At 33.8% G+C, this 22,810-nt stretch overlaps 3 protein-coding genes across 5 annotated transcripts; 1 reads left to right on the top strand and 2 right to left on the bottom strand.

The window, feature by feature from the left end:
- Positions 1-640: 640 nt before the first annotated feature.
- On the top strand, positions 641-7,325 carry LOC105161646 (metaxin-like protein). The gene is made up of 6 exons (XM_011079400.3): positions 641-974; positions 3,013-3,347; positions 3,618-3,694; positions 3,794-3,854; positions 5,314-5,473; positions 6,795-7,325. Exons 1-6 carry the CDS (start codon positions 812-814, stop codon positions 6,977-6,979), a joined length of 981 nt encoding a protein of 326 aa, XP_011077702.1. The 5' UTR covers positions 641-811; the 3' UTR covers positions 6,980-7,325.
- A 2,219-nt stretch (positions 7,326-9,544) lies between these two features.
- LOC105161788 (MADS-box transcription factor 23-like) lies at positions 9,545-10,159 on the bottom strand. Its single transcript, XM_011079602.1, has one exon. The coding sequence runs from the start codon at positions 10,157-10,159 to the stop codon at positions 9,545-9,547; it is 615 nt and encodes a 204-aa protein (XP_011077904.1).
- Positions 10,160-17,188: 7,029 nt separating this feature from the next.
- LOC105161647 (uncharacterized) lies at positions 17,189-22,405 on the bottom strand. 3 transcript variants are annotated; one of them, XM_011079401.3, is made up of 5 exons: positions 22,277-22,405; positions 19,790-21,044; positions 18,699-18,904; positions 18,274-18,497; positions 17,189-18,169 (listed from the first exon to the last, which is right to left on the bottom strand). In XM_011079401.3, the coding sequence occupies exons 2-5, from the start codon at positions 20,913-20,915 to the stop codon at positions 17,452-17,454; spliced, it is 2,274 nt and encodes a 757-aa protein (XP_011077703.1). In that variant the 5' UTR covers positions 20,916-21,044; positions 22,277-22,405; the 3' UTR covers positions 17,189-17,451. The 3 variants fall into 3 exon arrangements, with proteins under 3 accessions (XP_011077703.1, XP_020549729.1, XP_011077704.1); XM_020694070.2 differs by lacking the exon at positions 22,277-22,405 and adding an exon at positions 22,136-22,272; XM_011079402.3 differs by lacking the exon at positions 22,277-22,405 and adding an exon at positions 21,259-21,421.
- Positions 22,406-22,810: the final 405 nt, after the last annotated feature.

A 22,810-nucleotide genomic window follows, 5' to 3' on the forward strand; every position in this document is an offset into this window, starting at 1 on the left:
TTATAAATTAAAATACACTCATAAAATAAAAATGTTACTATTATAAAATAATTGATTCAATATTTGATTTTATATATTAAAAAAATATGCATATTCATAAACTGTAGCGGGTATTCCATGTTACTAGTATTTAAAAAATGACACAAACTTATCGAAAATACCATAAGATAATATTAAAATAAAGGAATAATTACACTCCCATATTTCAAAATTTAATGTAATTACATCTAAACTTCTTATAGTTAGAAAAATTACGTCTCATGCTTTTGAGATTTGTTTTTATCTAACAAATAAATTACTCAATTAGTCAAAATTTATTGAATTTGACAGTATTAACAAAAAAATTGAATAAAATAATATTTACCCTTAATTGATTTACTATTAAGTTAGTGCATGTCAAATAAATTTTTTTATAATCAAATTATTTTTATACATTTTTACATATTAATACATGTGAGGATGTGTATAGTTATAAGTAAATCGGTGTAAATATCATTTTTATTTCAATTATTTTATTGATATCAACTAATTAAGTAAATTTGAACTAATGAAAGAATTTGTTTATTGGACTGAATCAAACCTCTTAAATAGTAGACATAATTTTTTAAAATATATAAGGAAATTATGTGTGTAATTCTCCCTAAAATAAAATAAAAACAAGGACAGCGAAACTGGGAAAACCCAAAACCTGATTAGGGTTTAACCCTCAAATTCACCCTTTCTCTATTCAACAAAATTCAATCGGACTCCACAAGTAAATTAACTTTCTGATAAATTCCTCTTCTTTATACAGTACAGCCTGTGGGAAGCTATGGAAGATGGCGGAGGGGAAAGAGAAAGGCTGACACTTGTGGCAAGAAAGCCTTGTTTCGGGCTGCCTACCGCTTGCCCTAAATCTCTGCCCGTTTACATTTATCTTAGATTTTCCAAGATTCCATTTAGTTTGGAATTCAATCTCATCCACCCTGATTCTGGTACTTTGCATACTGCCATTTTTGTTTTTTCCTTTTTAATTTTCGCTGTGTATTTTCTTGCCGACTTTTTTTAGTTGTTAAGTAATTATGTTTATTTGGTTGTGATGCTCTCTGGTGTCATTATATTGTGATTCTTCTTTATATGTTTAAATTAATTTGTGATTTCTACTAATGCTGCAAAGTGTAAACTTGAGCGCTCTCCGAATGCTTGACGTTTTCTTTGAAGCAACTGGGCTTTCTATTCTTGTAGGGAATAAGAATTATTAGAGGCTCCAAGGTTTTAATTTCTCCTGGGAAAAACTCTTAATTAGTAACTGGGTTTTTGTTACGGGATTCTGGTATATGTCTTTGGTTATGTAGAGTAGATAAAAATTGGTACAAGATGCTGGGCATCTGCTCATGGTTACTTTGGGATTATATGAATTTATGGACTTATGCTATTGCATTTTCAATTGTTAGAATATGCTGCAATTCGTAATCTTTGGTTCAAATATGTTACCTGAGTAATCACTTGGTCAAATATATTACCTGATTTTGAATCTTCACACTGAGTGATTAAAAACTTGTGCCTGCTAATGTTGCTACTCCCATGAAGCAACAGTCAGGATCCGTAGACCAGGAACATGTAGCATGCGTGTAAAGGTTGTCCTTTGTAGTGCTATAGAATATCTGTTTTAGATGAAAAGATTGTTGGGCTCACGGGATATGACGTAATAGATAAAATCATATAAGTTGGTGATTCAGTGAGATTAAAACTTATGGCCAAAAGGCTTCTACTCCTGTTGTTATGGGTTATGATATCATAAAAGTGCTTGTACGTATAGTCCATACATGGCCAGGTCTGTTCAGAGCATTTGAAAAGATATCGGTAATTAGTCCTTGACGCCATTAAAATTTCAAGTCTTTAATTCCATCTTATTTTGGAAAATCCTCGTAAAAGGATTTGCTAAAACTTTGAGTTTTTGTTATTTGTATATGAATGTGGTTTATTACCTGAGTGGGTTCATTGTTACTGATTAACTAAGCAATAGTTGTTCATTACGGTTTATCGAGAGTGATATAGTTTAGTATGATCATTTCGATGACCTAACCGATGAACTACCATTGGAGTTAACATAATCTTTTGAGCACCAAACTGATGACATTTTCAGGATCTTCCTTCCACTTTGTTTGATTGACATAATGCTATTGGTTGTTTTGAAGTTCCTTGAGATTATATATAACTTTTTATCCTTGAGGCAATTTTCTTGCTTATTATTAAAACATTTAGAAAATGGTAAGTCTCTTGAATTTTGGACGAATGGAAATTCAGTGTTAGACTTTCTGTTCCGTATTGGGTTCTTGTAGGTGACATACTGGATTTTTATGGTCTTTATCCCTGCAATTCACATTACAATGTTTGATCAAAATTTCAAATATGGTGGCATAAGAAAATATTTTTTAGTTTTAATGTCAATAGTAACTAGAGAATTGGTCTGGTCTTGTGGCTGAATGGTGAGAGTTACTATTTGGGTTTGTCCTGCTTTTGTAGAATTTCCAATTGGTTTTAGGTGGTTCAATAATGTATATTTAGATCCCTCTTAGGCAAAGTGCATATCTAGGTATCTGATTTTGCTACCTTGCAGGTTAAACTTAAGTTGTGTGGTCTGTGATGCTAAACTTACACCTCAAGTGTTTTCCTTCCTTTGATATGTGATACCTATTTGGAGACTACTCAAGCTTTAACTTGTTCAGTTAGAGTGCTTCATTCTTCTATCATTTGTTTCCTCATCCTAGACCAGGGGAGATAATAGAAAAGTGATGAACTCCCATTCTTCTTAAACCTTCTTTTGGTCAAAGGGCTTCTTTTCTTTCATGGTGCCAGTGACTTTCCTTTTAGGCTCTCAACCCTGCTATTGCTAGTATCACACGTGATATTTGGTTTGTCTATTGATGCGTTAAAACTATAATAGTGTTATAATGTTTCCTCAGATTACCTGATTAAGTAGTTTTAATATCTGAAATTTGATTAGGTGGAAACTCATTATATTTCTTCCAGATCAAATACCTTTTGTTGAATCTGGTGATTATGTGGCCTATAATAATGAGAAGGGTGGAGTCATTCCGAACTTGAAGGAGGACGGCATTGTTGATTTGGACTCGGAGGTCAGTGGTATACCCGAGTGGGTATCAATAAAGGCGATGGTCGAGTCCTGGCTTGCTGATGCAGTCATGTATGAACTTTGGGTGGGGTGTGATGGTAAGTCAGCGCAGAAGATTTATTACTCTGATCTCCCTTGGCCAATAGGAAAAATTTTGTACTTCAAGCAAGTTCTTGTTGTGAAACAACTACTTGGGATAACGTCGGACAACGCAGAAAGAAGAGAAGAAGAGGTAACTTCTGTTTACATTTGTTTCTCACCAGCTTAGGTTTCTTATTTGTCTGGTCAAAAGATAATTGATTTAAGATCACTCTCCCACCTGACGTGCATTACTTATTATTTTTATTTTTATTTTTGCTACATCACATGGTCATGTACATATTGCTAGATGACAACCCAGGATTAAATCAATGTTTACACATACACATATATGTCTGTGTAGTTTGCTATACATTTGCTGCCAAAAATGTGAAGTTAAGATTGTGATGTTGGTTTTCCACAGATATACAGTAGAGCGGCCTTGGCTTATGGTGCTTTGTCATCTAGGTTAGGGGAGCAGTCCTTTTTCTTTGACAACAGGTGCTTCCCTACATACACTTGAACAATTGCCATCTTCAGAGAAAATTTTCTTGTTTTGCATTTTGTAACACACTGCATAAAGCATTGTGTTCAATGTAGGCCGACAAGTTTGGATGCAGCTTTTCTTGGGCATGTTCTGTTTGTCCTTCATGCTTTACCTGTGAGTACTTCTAATGGTTTTTCCATTTATTGATGTAATTGGCATTTTATCCGAGGTGAGGTTTACTACTCTATCTGACTCTAGAACTCTATATTGTGGACATGTCATGTGCATAACTTCTCATAATCCAAACATTAGACATTTGCTTGCAACTTTTCTCAGTTGGTTGGCAGGATATGTAATTGGTTGGATCAATAAGATCTTCCCAATTTCCTATTTCTTCCAAAAGAAAAAAAGTTAGGAGTATAAAGTAAAATGAAAATTTAAGAAATTTCAAATAAGGTGTAATTTTTGGCTTGACTCTTGTGGTTTACAAGCATAATCTATATGTCGACCAAGGCCTGTTCAACTTGTGTGTTTAAGTTTACCCAACTGATTCTGTCTGTTTGTTCAAGGTTATGCGAATTTACAGACGCAGCCTTTTAATTCATCTAGAAGCATGTTGATTGTGCACTGAAATATTAGACAACATTTTGGTTTTTATGACTATGAAAATTAAAATATGGAAGGATGGACTTACAAATTACAGAATGATGGACCTAGGCTATTTCTAGGTCATGGGAGTATAAACTTGATAGTCATACAGTTAGAAAAATGGAAGTTCGTTGGGTGCAGTTAATATGGATATTTTGCGTCACACTTTTAAGAAGCTAAAAACCGCTGAGTCATCTTCCACTGTCACAATTGCTTGCTTTTATCATATCATTAACCGTTTTAGGTACCACGGTGCATAATAGGCGCTGATAAACCATAGATATGGTTAATAATTTGTCTTGCCATACATGAACAGATCAGTGACTTATTTTCATCAGTTGAACTAATTATATCTGACCTTTTAAGTCTGTTAATTTTTCTTGAAAAATGGGTTGGGTAATTCTGAGAAACAACTGCATGATTTTTGTTATGACCACCCCCAGTCACAAGACTTACAACCCCCTATATGCTCACTAAGAAAGAACAAACTGAGGTGGAGGATCAGGTACATGGTGCATTAGAGGCATTAATAAACCATAGCTATGGACCTATGGTCATAATTTGTCTTGCCATTCATGAAGGCATAATGGTGATTTCTTTTCATCAGTTCAACTAATCATGTTTGATTATTAAGTCTCTTATTTTTTCTTAAAAAATGGATTGGCAATTCAGAGAAAACAACTTCAATGATTTTTGTTATGACTTATGACTCCGCCAACCGCAACCCCCATACACACATCCAGACAGATAAAGAGAATTTTCGAGATATATGACATGCTTCGACCGGACGAACTGGTGTTTGGAATTCCATGCTTCTTTACTATTTATGAGTGCTTAATTGGTATATCCATTTTCAGTCAACTTGGTATTTGTTGCATAGTTAATGCATTACAGGACTGAATCATCAAGTTTAACTTTTCATTAAATATCTTATATTTGTGAAGAGCTCAATGTGGTATATCTTTTACCTGTTCTTATCTAATAGGAGACATCGGTTCTGAGAAGCAAGCTCCTGAGTCATTCTAATCTTGTAAGTTATGCTGAAAATCTCAAAATGGAGTATGTAGATGCCAATTTGTCGTCTTCATCAGTCCCCCAGTCTGATCCCTCTTCATCGGCTTCAAAGCGAGGCCCTTCACATTGGAGTGAGTCACTTCTGGCTATATTGCTATTCATATGGTGTTTACCAATTATGGCTCTGTTGATGAACCTATACTTGTTGCTAAATCATTTCTACTTGCTTCATTGGCTCTACTTTGCAAACAACTAAATGAAGCACCAGTTCACTTGTGGAGAACTTCTTAAGGATATGTAGAACATTCCTAACCAAATGAAGAATAACATTCAACAAAAACCTGTGTAGTGAAATAGGAAATGTGTTTAGACAAATAAAGATCTGGCCTTAAATCAATTGAAATTTGGTCAGGTGGCAAACCCACAGGAGGTTGGCAATTCAAGTTTTCTTCTTTAGCCATTGCACCTCAAGACTTGGTAATTTGTAACTCACCCAGAGTGATTTTCGTTAATTATTCATGGAAATCGGAGCATTTCTGTCACATTAAAGCTAGTGACTGAAAGGAATGGTGTGGGTGAGTTTATGAGCTTCTTAATTTTGTAAGATGTTTGAAAGTTTTAATTTGAGTAGAAATGCTTGTAATCTCTAAAAATAAGATGTTAGATCTTATAAGCTACTCTAAAGAAAAAGGAGAGTTTGTAACTTATTTTTAAGATGTCAATAAACTGTTTTAGGTTTGACCATATCAGTGAAGAGTTTTGATCATGTCAATGACGAAAGTATCACCATTAATACCTTAACCAAACACCTAGGTAATGGAGTAGTGTCTGCAGTGCAACACTTGCTTTATTTTCAGTTTTCATGTTATCTAGTCTTGCATTCATTGGCTTAACCATATTTTTGCTGGTTACATGTTTAAATGGAAATTGGTTTTACTGTAATGGAGCTTGCACACTCACACACACACAAAAAAAAGAAGGATCCACATAGGCTCATAACCAGAGAAGCATTTACAGAATTGCTCAGTTCTGATGAAGAATGAATCGCTAAACATGACAAAATAAGGGAGCCATTTTGTTATACTGGAACTTCGTCCCTGAAAACAAAGAGTTCGCTGCTAACTGATACAGTAGGAGTTTGTTTTGGTAGGCAACAGCTTTTATTATTTGTCCAATCAACTAAACCAATTTAATTTGGGGTTGTCATGTGAATAATACCACCTTGGGCTGTTCCTCATGAAATTATCATAAAGTTCAGAAGAAGAGCTAAATAATACCATACAGTACTTAAGTTTAATTTATAGTTAACATTTACACTTGCTTGTGCTCCTGCTTCCATCATTGTGACTCCGCTCCTTCCTGTTGAATCCGATTTTATTGCCTCATGTTTCCAGTATTGGTGTTTCATTTACATGGTATTGTAAAATCAGTGTCATTTTCCAACAAATTTAGGTTCAAAACCAAGAAGCAAAGCTAAGAGGGAGAAGACGGAGGAAGAGAAGAAGTTCAGAAGAAGAGCTAAATACTTTCTAGCTACTCAACTTGTTGCCATTTTGATTTTCCTCTCCCTCCTTGGCGGATCTAGTGACGCTGAAGTGGAGCTTGGAGATGATGACGATGGTTTAAATTATGACTAGAATTACCCACCCACATCGATGTCCAGGCTTAACGATTACTTTGTGATCTTATCTAGTTTCACTCATCTGGGGTTTGGAAAATCTGCATGTATACAAGTCATTGTTTTTCCCTCTGAACTGACTGACAACACGAGTGAAGTACGCGAGCCATTTTTGGACCAACTGGGAGAGTTCTTGTCACATTTTAGCTGAAATTGTTTTATCAGCTGTGAGCAGCAATGGATGGGCTACAGCAATTTTGCTCATCAGCAAAGGATTAATGAATAAACTGACTGTTGCTTTGAATCTGGAGTTGATACTTATTAGTTCTATATGTTTTTAAGTAGTAAAACAACTCTTTTTGCCATTGATTTGCCTATCTATTTGTTGATAACGGCATATAGGTGGAGTGGAGGTATAAGCATAATGTGGAGAACATAAAGGGAGTAAATTAAGGTTAAGTAATTACTAAGGTTACTATACAGAAACACCAAAAATAAATCATATCAATCAAATAGGGAACTCTTTTTTAGTCTATTAACTTTGGCCGTCCAATTTTAATCCACTAATTATGATTGTTGTCAATTTTATACAATATATTGCAAAAATACGTCAATTTCATCCAGTTTAGGGTTTTGGAGCAGTTTTTGAGATAAAATCAATTTAGGGTTTTGGAGCAGTTTTTGAGATAAAATCAATTTAGGGTTTTGGAGCAATTTTTGAGATAAAATGAAGGAAAATTCTTGATGTGTCACTTAATTGCTTAAGTGGTCGTCAACGCTAATCATGGGTGCGTTTGTGGCATTTTTGTATACTAGGATTCCGACATAGCTTAATGCATGTAAACATACATAATTATAAAATAAAATTATTATATAATTAATATAAAAAAAATCCTCCACCCTTCCAAACTCCCTTCCAGCCTCTCCGCCCCGGCAGTGGGAGTCCCCAACGCACAACTGGGTGACTGATTCTAGGCCACGGTGGCGCAGAACTGGCGCCTCCAGCGGTGCTAGGGGGATGACCGTGAAATAAATTTATTTTTTAATTTATCATTCACTATTTTTCAACAAAATATACTAAAAGAAGAATAATATGAAAGGGGGAAGCGACAGAGGTGGGGGAGAAGAATAGGGCATGATGGTGCATTTTATATTTTATATTTTATAAATTTATATATAAATTATATATGTAAAAATTAATTTTAATCATTGATTTAGAAAGAAAGTATCGACTATAAATTTAAGTAACATTTGATCTCGACTGTAGAACTAAAGATAAAAATATGAACCATCAATTTTATATTAGATCAGATTTAACGGTTGTGAAATACAGATAAAAATACAAACATAAAAAACAAGCGGAAAATTCACGCGTTCACAACACCATACTCGAGTGGAGGGGATGCTTTGCACCTTTTTTAAACATTGAGGGGTTAGATTGGTATTTTATTTTCCACAAGGGGTTGGTTATTTATTTCTCATATCACAGGTAAATAAAGAATATTTTTCTCGTTTCATCGATATTATTTCCACTTTTTATGATAACATTTTCTTAATTTTTAGTTATGTGTTTGCCCAAATAATTGGATTCACATGCTATGTTAATTGTATGGGAAGAATAAAGTAAGTTGGATTATTTTGATATAAATCACAAGGATAAGGACAATATATGAGATTTATTGCTTTTGCAATAAGTGATTTCACCTATCCAATATTATTGATCAAATGCATGATGAATACATTGTTATTAAGTACTCACCGTAATATGAAATAAAATCATCGCATGAAAATATTTATTTTTTGGAAGCTAAAATATATTTCTTTTCTTATTCAAATATTTATAGAACATGATTAGCATGACTCATCCACAAATATTTGTTCAGAAATGAATCAATTATGCCTTGGAAAGTTAATTTGGTTTTTAGAAATTAAATGGTTTGTGTCTTAATGTATTTAGAAGGTCATAATACAATTTACAATAAAGCGTTTTTTTCAATTTAATACTCATTGACGCTTCTTTTCACTTTTATAAATACGTGGTCATTCTGACGTACCAATCAAACTGCGGAACAATTCCGCCATTTATTTTAGTCTTCTGTGCTTCTTATGGTTCTGTAATGAATTCATTTAATTCATAATAGGCTTAAAAATCTTGAATTAGAATAGCATGAATTAAGACGAAAGGTCAGTCTAATACTACTCTTAGGAAAAATCAAAATGCTTAATGTAGAACAAATACAAATTTCTGCATGTTTTTTTGATTGTTTTGTTTTTTATTATTTTGCCTTATTTTGATTTGTTTTTATTTCTATTTTTGTGTTTCTCTCTTGTGATTGAGTTTGTGTAGATTGTTTTCAGACAAGTAATGAAACTTTTCATAGTTAAAACATATGACATTTTTGTTGTAGTTTTTTTCACTGGAAACATAATAAAAGAAGAATAATTCGAAAGTTGACATTATTCGATATAAGAAAATAAAAGAATACAAGAAAATAAATTTAGATGGTATGATCACAATTTAAGAAGCGAGATCATGATTAACATTCACCAACATTTGGCGCACTCCTAGAAACGTGGTAATATCTCACTCTTCGGACATCGGCCCCGTGAACAATTGGTCATTACCACCAATCTCTTGTTGCATGGCCGCTGCCATTCCAGGAGAAGGAAGCAGTAGCGGCGGAGGAGGAAGGGAGAACAACTGTGCTTGTTGTTGCTGCTGCTCATTGTTGAGCTCATTATCCTTCTTTTGAAGGTTTTTGAGCATTTCATCTATAGTTGAGTTTAAACAATTGAGCTGGTACAAATCAAGTTGACAGAGATGCTTACCTTGTTGCACCTCACTCAGTAATTGTTGGGACTCTTTGAATTCAGTCCTCTTCATGGATTTCAGGAAATATTCCGACTCCATACTTATCATTTTCTCTAAATATTGCTCGTGTAAGACCATCTTTTTGGCTCTTTCGAAATTAGAAAAGTCCAAAAATTTATATAGTCTCTGCTCAAAGGCGTCAGGGGACGGCCACAAGATTGAATCATTCTCTGCTCCTTGTTTGTGGATTATTACCCCAATGTCGACTCCACAAAGCAACGAGAGCTCGTTTGCTTTCTTGAGCAAGCTGTTCGCCCTTCTCCCAAAAATGGCATTTCTCTTGCTCGCGTTGGCTATTTGCTCGTGTTTGATTCTTCTTTTTGCCATGTCGTTTGACTTTTCAATTATTTACTTTACATATAATTTTACATTGTTGGGTGTATTTATACAAGAGACACACAGTTATTTTTTAGTAAGAGGTTTCGTATTCTGTACTATGGTCAAGAATTGACTGTTAAATATTTCAACAATTTAAAGGGGATTGTGTAATCCTCTCTTTTCAACATGTGTATTTTAAATAATATCCTATTTCTTTATCTAAAATGATAAAATGCATCGCCATACAAAAATAATCAATGAATAACGAAAATTTACAATTTATTTATGGTGTTAATATTTGTTTTATTGAATTCATATTGAGATTTTTTATAATTAATTAATAAAAAAACAACTAATTTGTGTGTAAATTTTAAACATGTCTAATTCATTATTTAATACAACTTCAGGTCTCACTTGCCACTTCTTACTTAAAGCCATAATAATTTCCAGAAAGTCGAATAAATAAGAAGCAAAAATATTTTTTGTTAATAATTTTCTTAATAGATATTCAATTTTTGAAAATGAACAACAAGATGTTATTGCCATATTAATTGAAAAATATTATTGGAATATTATTCTCAACTTGTTGAATTTATGGAATAGGTCATATCAATTTCAGTAAATGGAGCTGTCAACATAGCTGCAATATGATTTTCAGCTTTATATATGTGTTCTTAAAATTGTTAGAAATTCACCAAATAGATTGTATTAATTTTTATTTATTAGAAATATGAAAATTATTTTCAATATACTTTATGGTACCTACAATTTATTGATATGAAAGACATATAATCAAGACTATACTTTTCGTTAATATTGTAATTGGATTCAAGTTTGACTTTGACTCTACATTACGAATTTATATGTTGAATTTAGTCAAATTTTAAATCAATATATGGCATGAATTTTGGTATATTGTTAGTATGAAAACAATATTCAATATATATGAGTGGAGTAAACTTATTAGTACCTAATACTTGTAAATAGATAACCAAATTCCTTATGTAAAATTTAAATGATCTTCTTGATTTTTTTGCATGTTGACCAATATTCATAACTGTATTTAATCGATTTTCGAAGATTATGAAGAGATTGTTCATTATACATATATATATATATATGTATCTTTTAGTTTGTAGAATCTATGTGTAATGATCTCACTTCTATTATCATAGGCAAACAAGACCTTTCACAGAGTATACAATCGTCTAAGTTTTTCTTTAAAAGAAAAAAAAAAGGGTTAATTACACTTACACCCCCTTTAAAAATTCATTATTTATAGATGATCCTATTTCATCAGGGTTCGGACAAAAAATGCTGACAGTAGCAAAATAATTATAAAATTTTTTAGTTTTACCCCTCATTTAATATTCTTATATAATAATTTTGTACTTATAATGATGTTAACTTCACCTATATATTTATAATATGTTTATCCCTTTATAGGTACAGAAATATACATAGAAATGTTGAATAAGGATCAAAATTAAAAATTTCTGTATTTTTTTTTTTTGCTAACATCACTATTTTTCATTCAAATCCTAACAGAAAGGGCTAGGTGTCAACAAATAATTTTCAAAAGGGGTATAAGTATAATTTCACAAATGTCTTTAGGAAAATTATAATTTTGTATTTTAGATGGGGTCTAAATATAATTAAATCTTAAAAATAATTTAATATGAAAATCCAATGAAAATTCCAACAAAATATATATACATTACTTAAAGATAATTTAATATGAAAATCCAATGAAAATTCCAACAAAATATATATACATTACATCGACAAATTAAGAATATGTACAGTAGAAAACGTCTTGGGTTCAACTTGAATGATTGTTCCAGGGCTTGAGCATTAGTTTTTGAACACCTCCATCGTTCTCTCCACCAACAAAATTAGTGACATCGCCAGCATTTGACGATACTCCTTAATCATAGTAATACCGTACTCTTCTGACATGGTCCCCATGAATAACTGTCATTACCACCAATCTGTTGTTGCATGGGCTCAGCCATTCCAGAACAAGGAAATAGAGGTGGAGGAGTAAGAGGCAACAATTATGCTTGTTGTTGCTCGTTATTAGCTCATTATTCCTCTTCTGGAGGATTTTGAGCATTCTATCTTTTGTTGAGTCTAAGCAATTTAATTGGTACAAATCAAGTCAATTGAGATGTTTACCTTGTAGCAACTCAACTCAATAACTGTTGAGAATCTTTCGCTTCAGTACTCTTTTGTGGATTTCAAGAAATGCGCTATACCCCTACTTATCATTTACTCCAAATATTTCTCATGTACGCCCATCTTTTTGACTCTTTCCGTATTTGAAAATTCCAAAAATTTATGCAGCCTCTACCCAAAAATTTTAGGGGACAACCACAAGATTGTATTGTTTTCTCATTGTTTGTGGATTACTATGCCAATGTCAATTTCACAGAGGATCCAAAGCTCATTTTCTTTCTTGAGCAAATCTTTTGCCCTTCTCCCAAATATGACATTTCTAGTGCTCTCATTGGATATTTGCTCATGTTTGATTTTTTTTTCTTGGCATCTTGTTTGATAGTTATTTTGAATTGTTTACTTTCATATGTATTTTTGTATTTTATTGGGTGTATTTATACAAGTGAAATACTATTTTTCTTAGTAAGAGTTTTTATAGTGTTTAATGCAGTCAAGAATTAACTATTAATTTCACGAATTTCAAGGTGATAGCGTAAATCTTTCTATACTTTAAACATGTGACTAACAATTTACCGTCAATTTTGGTAGGATTATTTTTTTTAGGCGAGATGGTGAAATATATCATTATACCAAAAAAAATCAACCAACACGATAATTAACAATTTGCTTATGGCGTTTATCTTTATTTTATGAAATTGAGATGGGGATCCAAGTCAATAACGAAAAAAATTATAAATTTTTGGGTATGTATTAAACATATCTAATTGATTCACCAATGTTTTGGTATTTAGTATATATAGCTGCACTTTTATAAGTGAGAGTTATCTCATAAAAACTCTTAACTTATAAAAGTGCAACTATATATACTAAATACCAAAAAATTGGGGAACAAATTAGACATATTTAATACATACCTAAAAATTTAATTCTTTTTTTCAATTATTACGTAAATCCCTATCTCAATACCATAGAATGAAATAATTAACACCATATGTAAATTGTTAACTATCATTATTGGTTGATTTGGTCCGGTATGATGATATATTTTTCATTTTACCTAAAGAAATAACCTTATCAAAATAAATAAATCACACGTTTAAAACATAAAAAGGTTTATGCTATCACCTTGAAATTTTTGAAATTAATAGTCAATTCTTGACCACGTTAAATAATATAAAACTCTTACTAAAAAACTTATAGTATTTCTCTTGTATAAATACACCCAACAAAATGCAAATTACATATAAAAGTAAACGACTCAGAATAACCATCAAACAAAATGACAAGAAAAGGAATCAAACATGAGAAAATATCCAACGAGAATTTTAGAAGTATCATATTTGAGAGGAAGGCAGAAAGTTTGCTCAAGAAAGCAAATGAGCTCTCAATCCTTTGTGGAGTTGACATTGGCATAGTAAACCACACATAAGGAGGAGAAAACAATGCAATCTTGTGGCCATCCCCTGAAATCTTTGGGCAAAAGCTGCATAAATTTTTGGAAATTTTTCAAATTTGGAAAGAGCAAAAAAGATGGTGGTACATGAGAAATATCTGTAGGAAATGATAAGTATGGATACAGAGTATTCTTGAAATCTATAAAGAGAACTGAAGCGAAAGAGTTTCAACAGTTATTGGGTGAGTTGCAACAAGATAAGCATCTCAATCAACTCTATTTGTACCAATTGAATTGTTTAGATTCAAATATAGATAGAATGCTCAAAAGCCTCCGAAAAAAGAGGGATAATGAGCTTAACAATGAGCAACAACAAGTGCAATTATTACCTCTTCCTCCTCCACCACTGTTTTCGTCTTCTGGAATGGCCACGCCCATGCAATAACAAATTGGTCGTGATGACTAATTATTTATCAGGACCGTGTTAGAAGGGCAAGATATTACTAGGGTTCTAGGAATATCGCCAAATGTTGTCGGTGTCACTAGCTAACCTTTAGTCTTCTTTGTGCTATTCTATGAATGAGCCTAATTCTTTGAAGAACTGTCTTACAGAAGACGAAAAGAAGATGCGGAAATGTTCTGCGGCTCTGGTACGCTACAATGGGCACGTATTTATACAAGTGAGAAGAAGCGTCAACGAGTAATAGATAGAGAAAATCACTTTATTGTAGAATCAAATTATGCGAATTAAAATATATTGCAAAATCGAATGTCGTAATCGCATTATGATCTCCTAAATACATTGAGAAACAAACCATTTAATTTTTGAAAATCAAATTGACTTTCCATTTAACTTGAAAATATAATTTCGTCATTGCGCAACTTAACATTTTTTCAGTGAATACTTGAAATTTTGTGGATGATTCATGCTAATCATGTGCGATTAATATTCGAATATGGAAGGAAATATATCTTAGCTTCTATAAATGAAATGCCTTCATATGGGAATTTTATTACATATTATAGTGGGCAATTTTTTATATTCGTGGCATCCGACAATGTATATTGGATAGGAGAAATCCCTTATTCTAAAATCAAATAATGAATACTAATAATATCACGGCAATTCATGTTACATATTGTTCCTATCCCCTGTGAGATGTCTTGCTTGCCTATGATAATACAAAGTTAATCATAGAGATCTACAAACTAAAAGGTACATATTTGATGAACAACATTTTCATAATCTTTCAAAAAATCGGTTCAAAAAAATTATGAATATTGGTCAACATGCCTAAATATCAAGAAGATCATTCGAACTTATCCAAAGAATTTTGGTCATCGATTACAAGTATTAGGCACTAATAAGCTTACGTCACTCAAGCAAATTTTGAATATTCTCATACTAACCATATACCAAAATTCATGTAATATATTGAGTCAAAATTTGACTAAATTTAACATATTAAATTTTGTAATTGTAGAGTCAAAGTTACCATATTGCAGTGATAATATATAAAAGTAAATTGGAGCTCCCTTAAAAACAAAATATCCAATTAATTTTGAACAATTACTTGAAAGATAGCCAGAACTTACAAATAAAGCAAAAGGATTGTATAAAATAAATATTTGACTTGACTTGTTAAAAGAAAAAAATATTTAATAAAATGAATAAGCAATACATCTGCAATGTAACAATGTTCATAACCACGATGGTTTTCAATCAATAAGTGTCCTAGAACATTAATTGTGTTGGCGACGAGTTTGTGTTTAAATGAATTAAGACATAGCTTTTTCTATACCATATGGAAAATCAGGATTTCTGTTAGCAATTCTCATTCTATCACTTCGTCTTTATATGCCAAATTCAGTGAAACATTGTCCATTTTTCGTGCTTCAGTGAGCCTAATACCTTTTTTTTATTTTCACTACAATTAAACATTAACTTATTCGGAGAATTTGATGGTTCATTCGTATGCATTATGAGAACTTGAATCCAATTATGCACGCAACTATATTTAAAGCTCCATTTATTGAAATTGATGTAACCTATTCGATAAATTTAAACATTTTCAGAATTACATATAAGAAGTTGAGCATCATATTGCAATAATATTTTTTTCAAAATATTACAGTAATATGATGTTGTTCGTTTTCAACAATTGAATATCTATTAAGAAAATTATTAACAAACAATATCTTTCCTTCTTATTTATTCAACTTTCTGTAAATTGTTTTGGCTTTAAGTAAAAATAGTAAACATTCAATCTCTACTTAAACAATTGGTTGGATTTAAATCTGATGCAATGGAAGACTACTATGTACACTACGATACTTACAATATTATTGTTGTACTGTATTTATTTTGTTAATCGCGTATAATTAATACAACACTTGTATAAGCTAACAAGTTTTCGACTTATAAACCCCAAATTGTATTGAATATCAGAAAATTGGTGAAAATTTACCCACAAATTATTTTGAAAATTTTAGTCTGGACTCGATTCGGTTAGATTTAAACCAATTATATGGCAAGTGTAATACACTTATCATGTGATTGGTGTACAGTTTAGGAAAGTGACCAATCGCATAACAAGTACGACACACTTGCTTCATGATTGGTTCGATTTGGTCAAACCTGATTTGGGCAAGAATTTTCAATTTTTGGTTGTACTTCCTACATTTGCGCATTTTATAATGAAATCGGATAAATTAATTATATTAATACGTACTTATACTTGCATATAGTTTCATAACTTTGATATTATAACATACTAAAATAGTTGAAAGGAAAATTTTTGAATTCAGAAAACATTTACAACACAAATTTTGGCCTGCACCAGTTATGTACTAGCTTTAAAGCTGACTCTTATATTCTTTCATAGGAATCTTAGTGCAGAATACTTAACACAAAGTTGAGTCATATATGGGAAATTTCGTGGAACTTGCTTTGAGAGGGACATAAGTTTATTTATTCACTTATTACATATCAAATATTAAATCAAAGTTAAATCTTGTACTGCCCCAACATGTTATTTTCACTAAAAATTATCTGAGGTGGTGTTAAACTTGGTCGTTGCATTTCCACCAATGCATTAATTAAATTACGGATAATTACATCTACACTCCTAATCTATGGTTTATTTACACAAATCACCTTGCTTTTTATTAAATTACATATACAATCAACAAAACCGTCAACACTATTTAGACAAAAAACCACCTCTATTTTTTAAAAAATTAAACATATACCCCCAAGAACATCAACATTATTACACAAACTGTCCCTATTTTTCTACTGTCAGGAATGATTTCTATAATTATGCAAAAGATTGAGATGATTTTGTAAACATACGATAAATTAGGAGATATCTCTATTGGATCGAACATCATAGACCGACCACTGTCAACTGATAATACGCTCATATAAAGTAATAAATTTTACAATTTTTGTGAAACGAAGTTAGTTAAGCATGAAAAAGTTGCTACATTGAATTATGCCCATGCATATCTTTAAACTTTACAGCCCTCTTGGTCAATTACAAAAGACCATGCACCCACTGTTCTCTTATATTTTTACTTCTCTTTTGTCATCTCTAGAACAGAATCAAATTTGAATTGAATGGAAGAGGCACAGAGCAACCAACTACTTACGTATTTGCTACAAAATAAGTTAAATTTGTTCTAATTTACACTGATTTCCAGCTATACTACCCACAGGAAACACAACCTACTTCTCTGTTCCATGTAAACTTTGCTTCCCATTCTCCAATTGCTTGATCAAATCCGCGTATCCATCCGCTGAACTAACAGCGAACTCGGTAAGCGCACTGACAGCAACCGACATTCCAGCGCACAACACTCTTATGGCGACCTCAGCCATTTTTTCTGCGGTCATGACTTCATCTTCAAATCGGCCCGCCTCCACCACCTCCATGTTCCCGGCAATTTCCGGTCCGAACCTCTTTGAACCACCTGATTGCCGGCGAGAATCTTCCCGTAATTGTTGTGCATACAATGAGCCGACACCTGCCACGAAAAAGTCCATCCCGTCGAGTACTGGGGCTTCTTGGATGGCGTCCAAGAACCTTGACCATTGAATGCAAATGTTAAATATTGGTGGGGCGCCTAAGGACCGGCGAGGAGAGTATGGTAACTTTGTGCTGGGATCTGGACGAACACAACGCAAGAGCCATCCACTAAGTGCATGGATGTAGGATCGTTGAGAAACAATCCAGGTATCAAAGCAGGCTCTCCAGTTCCTAAGCTCTGTCTCCAGGTTAGAAGCTGAACGAGCGAGCCTGTGTGGCTCGGATGGCGACATTATTGTGTATTTCTTTGTTCCAGAAAGTTTTGAAGGTGTTCCAGCAAGCAAAATCTTGGCTTCATCTAGAGTACGCTTTTGCATTTGATGGCACTCTGCCATCACCTTCCACATTCTTGATAACCTGAGGATAATTGAACAGAAAGTAATACATCCATAGATATGATGATACAGGAGGTACTGTTTGCTAGATGAGCTTAGGAACAAGAAAAGGGGTTTAAAACATACCCATGCACCAATTCTAGGAGCTGCGGCTCCAATTCTTCATCCCGTAAAGTTTCAATCCTCTTTGAGATAGCTTCAACAGAGTGTATAGAAACTTTTATCTGAGTATCCAGGTCTCTCATGGCAGCCCTTGTTTTATCGACAAAAGAAGGGTCGTCGCCTTTCACATCTTGATTTCTAAGTTGTGCACATTTCTTTTCATATTGTATCCGAACACGCTCACCAGCCTGTTAAAAGGACAAAGATAATTTACCAACATGCAGCGTTGTTTCTATGCTACAAGTCTAATACTTGCTTCATGCTGCATTTAATGTGTATTCTTGTATCCTACTAAGGTTCTTGGAGCTGTTTAAGTAACTAAACTAGTTTTTAAAGCTGCCTATGACGTGTAACTATAGATCCGACTGTAATTAGGTTCAGAGGCATACCCTAACTTCCTGGTAAAGTTTCTTTTCCCAAGCATATAATCTGTCCAATGTCGATTGGTGACTCCATATGCAGGACTCCTCGGATAAATCGCTGCTGCTTTCATAGCTTTCCTCTCTTGAAGTTGAAGCAGTGACCAAAAATCTTGCTGATGATGATCGAGATGAAGCCGACCTAAATAATGCTACTGGATTCAACATCTTCATTGCTGAAACCATGAGACCATGAGAAATTAACACAGCAGACAACAAGCATTTAAGCTAACTGATGAGGGTAATTAATTACATCAGCAAGGTAAAAAGGACCAGATTGCCCCTAAATTCTTATGAGATTTACACAAAAGAAGTGGACCCACGTGTAAACTCGCCCCGACCCGACCCGCCTGACCCGATCCATATGAGAAGACCCGGATTGTCAGTCGTTTGATCATCTGACACACACAGATGATGCCACGTGGAGCCTTCTCATACAGTCCCGTACACTAGAAATACCGGTAAATATGAACGTTTATAAGTGCATTTATTATATTCTCAGTCTTACAAGCTCTACTGAGATATAATTCGACCCCACTCTTTCTAACTTAAGCATCGGAGGGCCTTAGCTGGGGGCCACCCAGCAAGCCTAACGTGTGTTCTGTTCTCAGGATCCATTGTCAGGAAGTTCGAAGATGGTTATGCGAACCGACCTCAGGGTATCCAGGTCCCACGACCCGACCCCGATTGTGCAACCTGCATCACTAACCATTTCGGGTACTTTTTCAACTGAAACCGACTTCTTCCCTATCCTCGGTTGAAAAAAAAAAGATGCAATCATGAAGGATTTAAGCATTCAAAACAAAGAAGGATATGAAAGATTATATAAAAGGATATAATCTTTACATAGAAATTCTTTCCACAATGAAATTGCTGAACCTAATCTTCTATGGATGTTAGCCTCATTTTCCAAAATCAAATTCAACATTTTAATGGATTTTAAATTCAACATGTATTATTTTGTTTTAATTATGCTTCCAGAAATAGCATTCATATACAAATGGCAAGAAAATATAGCATTTAATGGAACATTAAAATGTAATCAAAGATCGTTGTCGGACCTGATAGATCATTTGAAGATGACGAGTACCGTGCCCTGCTGGCCTCCAAGATGGAGGACATCTCACCAGCCGCATTACAAGCAGCCACGAATTGATCTTCAAGATCCTTAATAACTTCTGCCATACTTGTTGGCCTTCTGTTTACATAAACGGTGAAGCCAGGTGTTTCCTCTTTTGATTCACAATCAGCAACTGCTGTTTCTTTTTTACTTATTTGACCTACATTTTGAGCTTTTGCTACTTCTATGCTTTCTTTTTCCTGGGACGGTAATTCTTGGACATGTTTCTCCAGTTCATGTCCTCCATCTGTTTCACAATCGCTGTCACTGTCATCGCTGTCGTCAACATCTTCCACGACAACTTCCTCTCTCTCAATGTTCACGTTAAATTTACCACTCTCCTCTTTATTAGTCATCCTATCATCAATATCTTCATGTTCCGTTTCCTCTTCTAACTCGGGTATGCCTTCCTCTTCTCGAACTTGTTGTAGCTCAGCATTCTCATCGTCCAGCATCCCTTGATCAACGCTGCTTCTGGTGGGATAGCCATAGTAATCTAACGAAGAAAAAGGGTTCCAGAAGAAATCCCATTGAGATGTTTGAGGAGAAGGTGGAGGATAATTTGGTCTATTATTGGGAGAGTACTGGAAGAATGAAGCGTTCATTGGAGATGATTGCATTGCGAACATGCTGTCCATACCGAAATGACGGATGGGAGAGTAAGCTTGGACTCTGTAAGTTTCTGGTGACTGAGGCAGTCTCTCCTCAACAGAAACAGAAGAATTTCCACCAGACTTGAAGTAATTTATCTTGTAAGATGAGTTGGTTTCAGATTTAAATGGTGTTACTGAGAAGGAGTCAGGTGATATTGAGATGAAACCAGGGCTTGTTTTCTTTATAGGGGTGAACGCCGGTGTCGTAAACGAATCTAACAGAAACTCCCGGGGCTCGTCTCCATCAATATATTCTCGAAGCGCAGAAGAAACTCTTTTCATGGCTTGTATATAAGCAATATGACCGGAGGCGAACTTCGCTCTATGCTCAACAGCTTGTCTAATGAACTTCTTCCTATCTTTACAAAGCTGGACAGCTTCTTCATCATCCAACTTCGATGTAGAACATCCCATCTTTTTCTTCAACTTTTTCCTATGGCAAACTTTTGACCTCTAAGAATTTTTCAGGCTTGAATCGAAATGGAAATCACAAAGAAGCAGTTCTCTTGTTGTCCCCACCAGATTCATAAGGAAACCCTCTCTCTGCAAAGAAGAAAATAATCAGCAGAAGTCTAAGAAGCAAGTCAAGTTAGAGACAAACTAAAAGATGCAGAAACGGCAAAGAATGCAAATAACATTGGATGACATGACAAAGTTCTTTACTTCGATCTGAAGATACAAAAAAATGCTCGAACACAGCTTAAAAGCAATAAAGAAAACACCAATTTTCATCATCCAAAGACACGAAATCTCAAACCTTCGACTACAGCAAACATAATTTGTGTGAGAATATATCGTCAATGTGCTCGGATTAGTTATTTCGAAGTAGTCCCAAGATTTTCAATAGTGCAAACATTAGAAGCTGGAACCTACCAAGACTAGAGGGACAAGTCTGGAAAACTAATCAAGTTTTAGTTACCTTGATAGGATGGAAAGCAAAGTAAAGTGAAAGACAAGTGGCTCATAAAAAGAGGGAATACTGAATGGAACTACAAAAGCACATGGAATTGCCAATCTCCAGGTGACAATCTTTATCAGAAAGCTGAATAAAGTCCTAAAGACATGCTCTTTAAATCCATCAAAAACCAGACATTGATGCCCACCTGAACTGAGTAAAAGTCGAAAACGAAATTTATCAGAGAAAATGTTTTAAAAGCAGAACTCCTTCCTCAGACATCACCTTGACTGTGCAGAAAGTGACTCAAACATGGGATCCAAACACCCTTAAAAATAAGAAAGTACAATACAAAGAAACAAAAATTAATGTCTGGATTTCCTGAGCCGAGTCGCCAATCAACACGAAGAACAAAGGATCAACATCAATGTTTCACTAAATTTGAGAACCAGACGGAGAAAAACCATATGAAAAACACTGAATTCCAGTTCAAGAAACAGACACAAGAACTAATGAAACACTCTAAATGCAATAAAGATCTTAACATAAACAGAAAACCCTCTTGAGAAAGAAAAAATTCCAAGAATTCAGCCACGGAAATGCGTGAAATTCATCAAAAACGCATTAGCTTCTAACAAAATAACAAAAACCCATGTACGTTTCACAACTCAATCACGCAAATCACCAAGAAAACAGAATTATGAATGCAGTAAGGAGCAGGACAACCATGAAACAAAACCTTTCAAGAAATGACAAGTGTCCAAAAACTCCCTCAATTCCGACACACATATAAAACCTTTACGCGTAACTAACAAACTGAACAGAGAGAAGCAGGAGCGAAAATCTCTGAAATGAGAATGGAATGAGCGGACATTCGTACCTCAGTGCACAAGTTGTTGTTGGCTGCTTGATCACAGACTTCGCAGTTGTGTGCGGGAAGAGAGAGAGAGAGAGAGAGAGAGAGAGAGAGAGACGTTGGTCGAGAAGAAAAGCAACGGTCAAAAAATATGTTTAAAGGGAGAAAAAGAAAGGAAAAAAACAAAGAAATAAAGCGAAATAAAGGAAAAGCATAACACGACGTAACCAGGATATTGCCCTTGTTCTTCTACTATATTTCGGATATGCCCTCACACGTTCGTATTCATTGTGCACCTTTTTACTAGTCATGCATTAATAAGCACATGATTATATTTTTCTCTTTTTGTTACCAATTATGCTCCTATTATTTGTCAATGTGAACATATCAAGAATTTTAAGATATTTTCAATAAAAATAAATTAGGTAAAAATATTAATCGATCTTGTGAAGAAAAATAGAACACTTTTTATTTATTTCAACTGAGTTTCATATATTATCAATCGATATAATTTAATTAGTGCACATTTACAGTATATTATTTCCCAAATTATTAATA

The sequence above is a fragment of the Sesamum indicum genome, linkage group LG5 (assembly GCF_026168435.1).
Source record: "Sesamum indicum cultivar Baizhima isolate 11 linkage group LG5, ASM2616843v1, whole genome shotgun sequence".
Classification (NCBI taxonomy): domain Eukaryota; kingdom Viridiplantae; phylum Streptophyta; class Magnoliopsida; order Lamiales; family Pedaliaceae; genus Sesamum; species Sesamum indicum.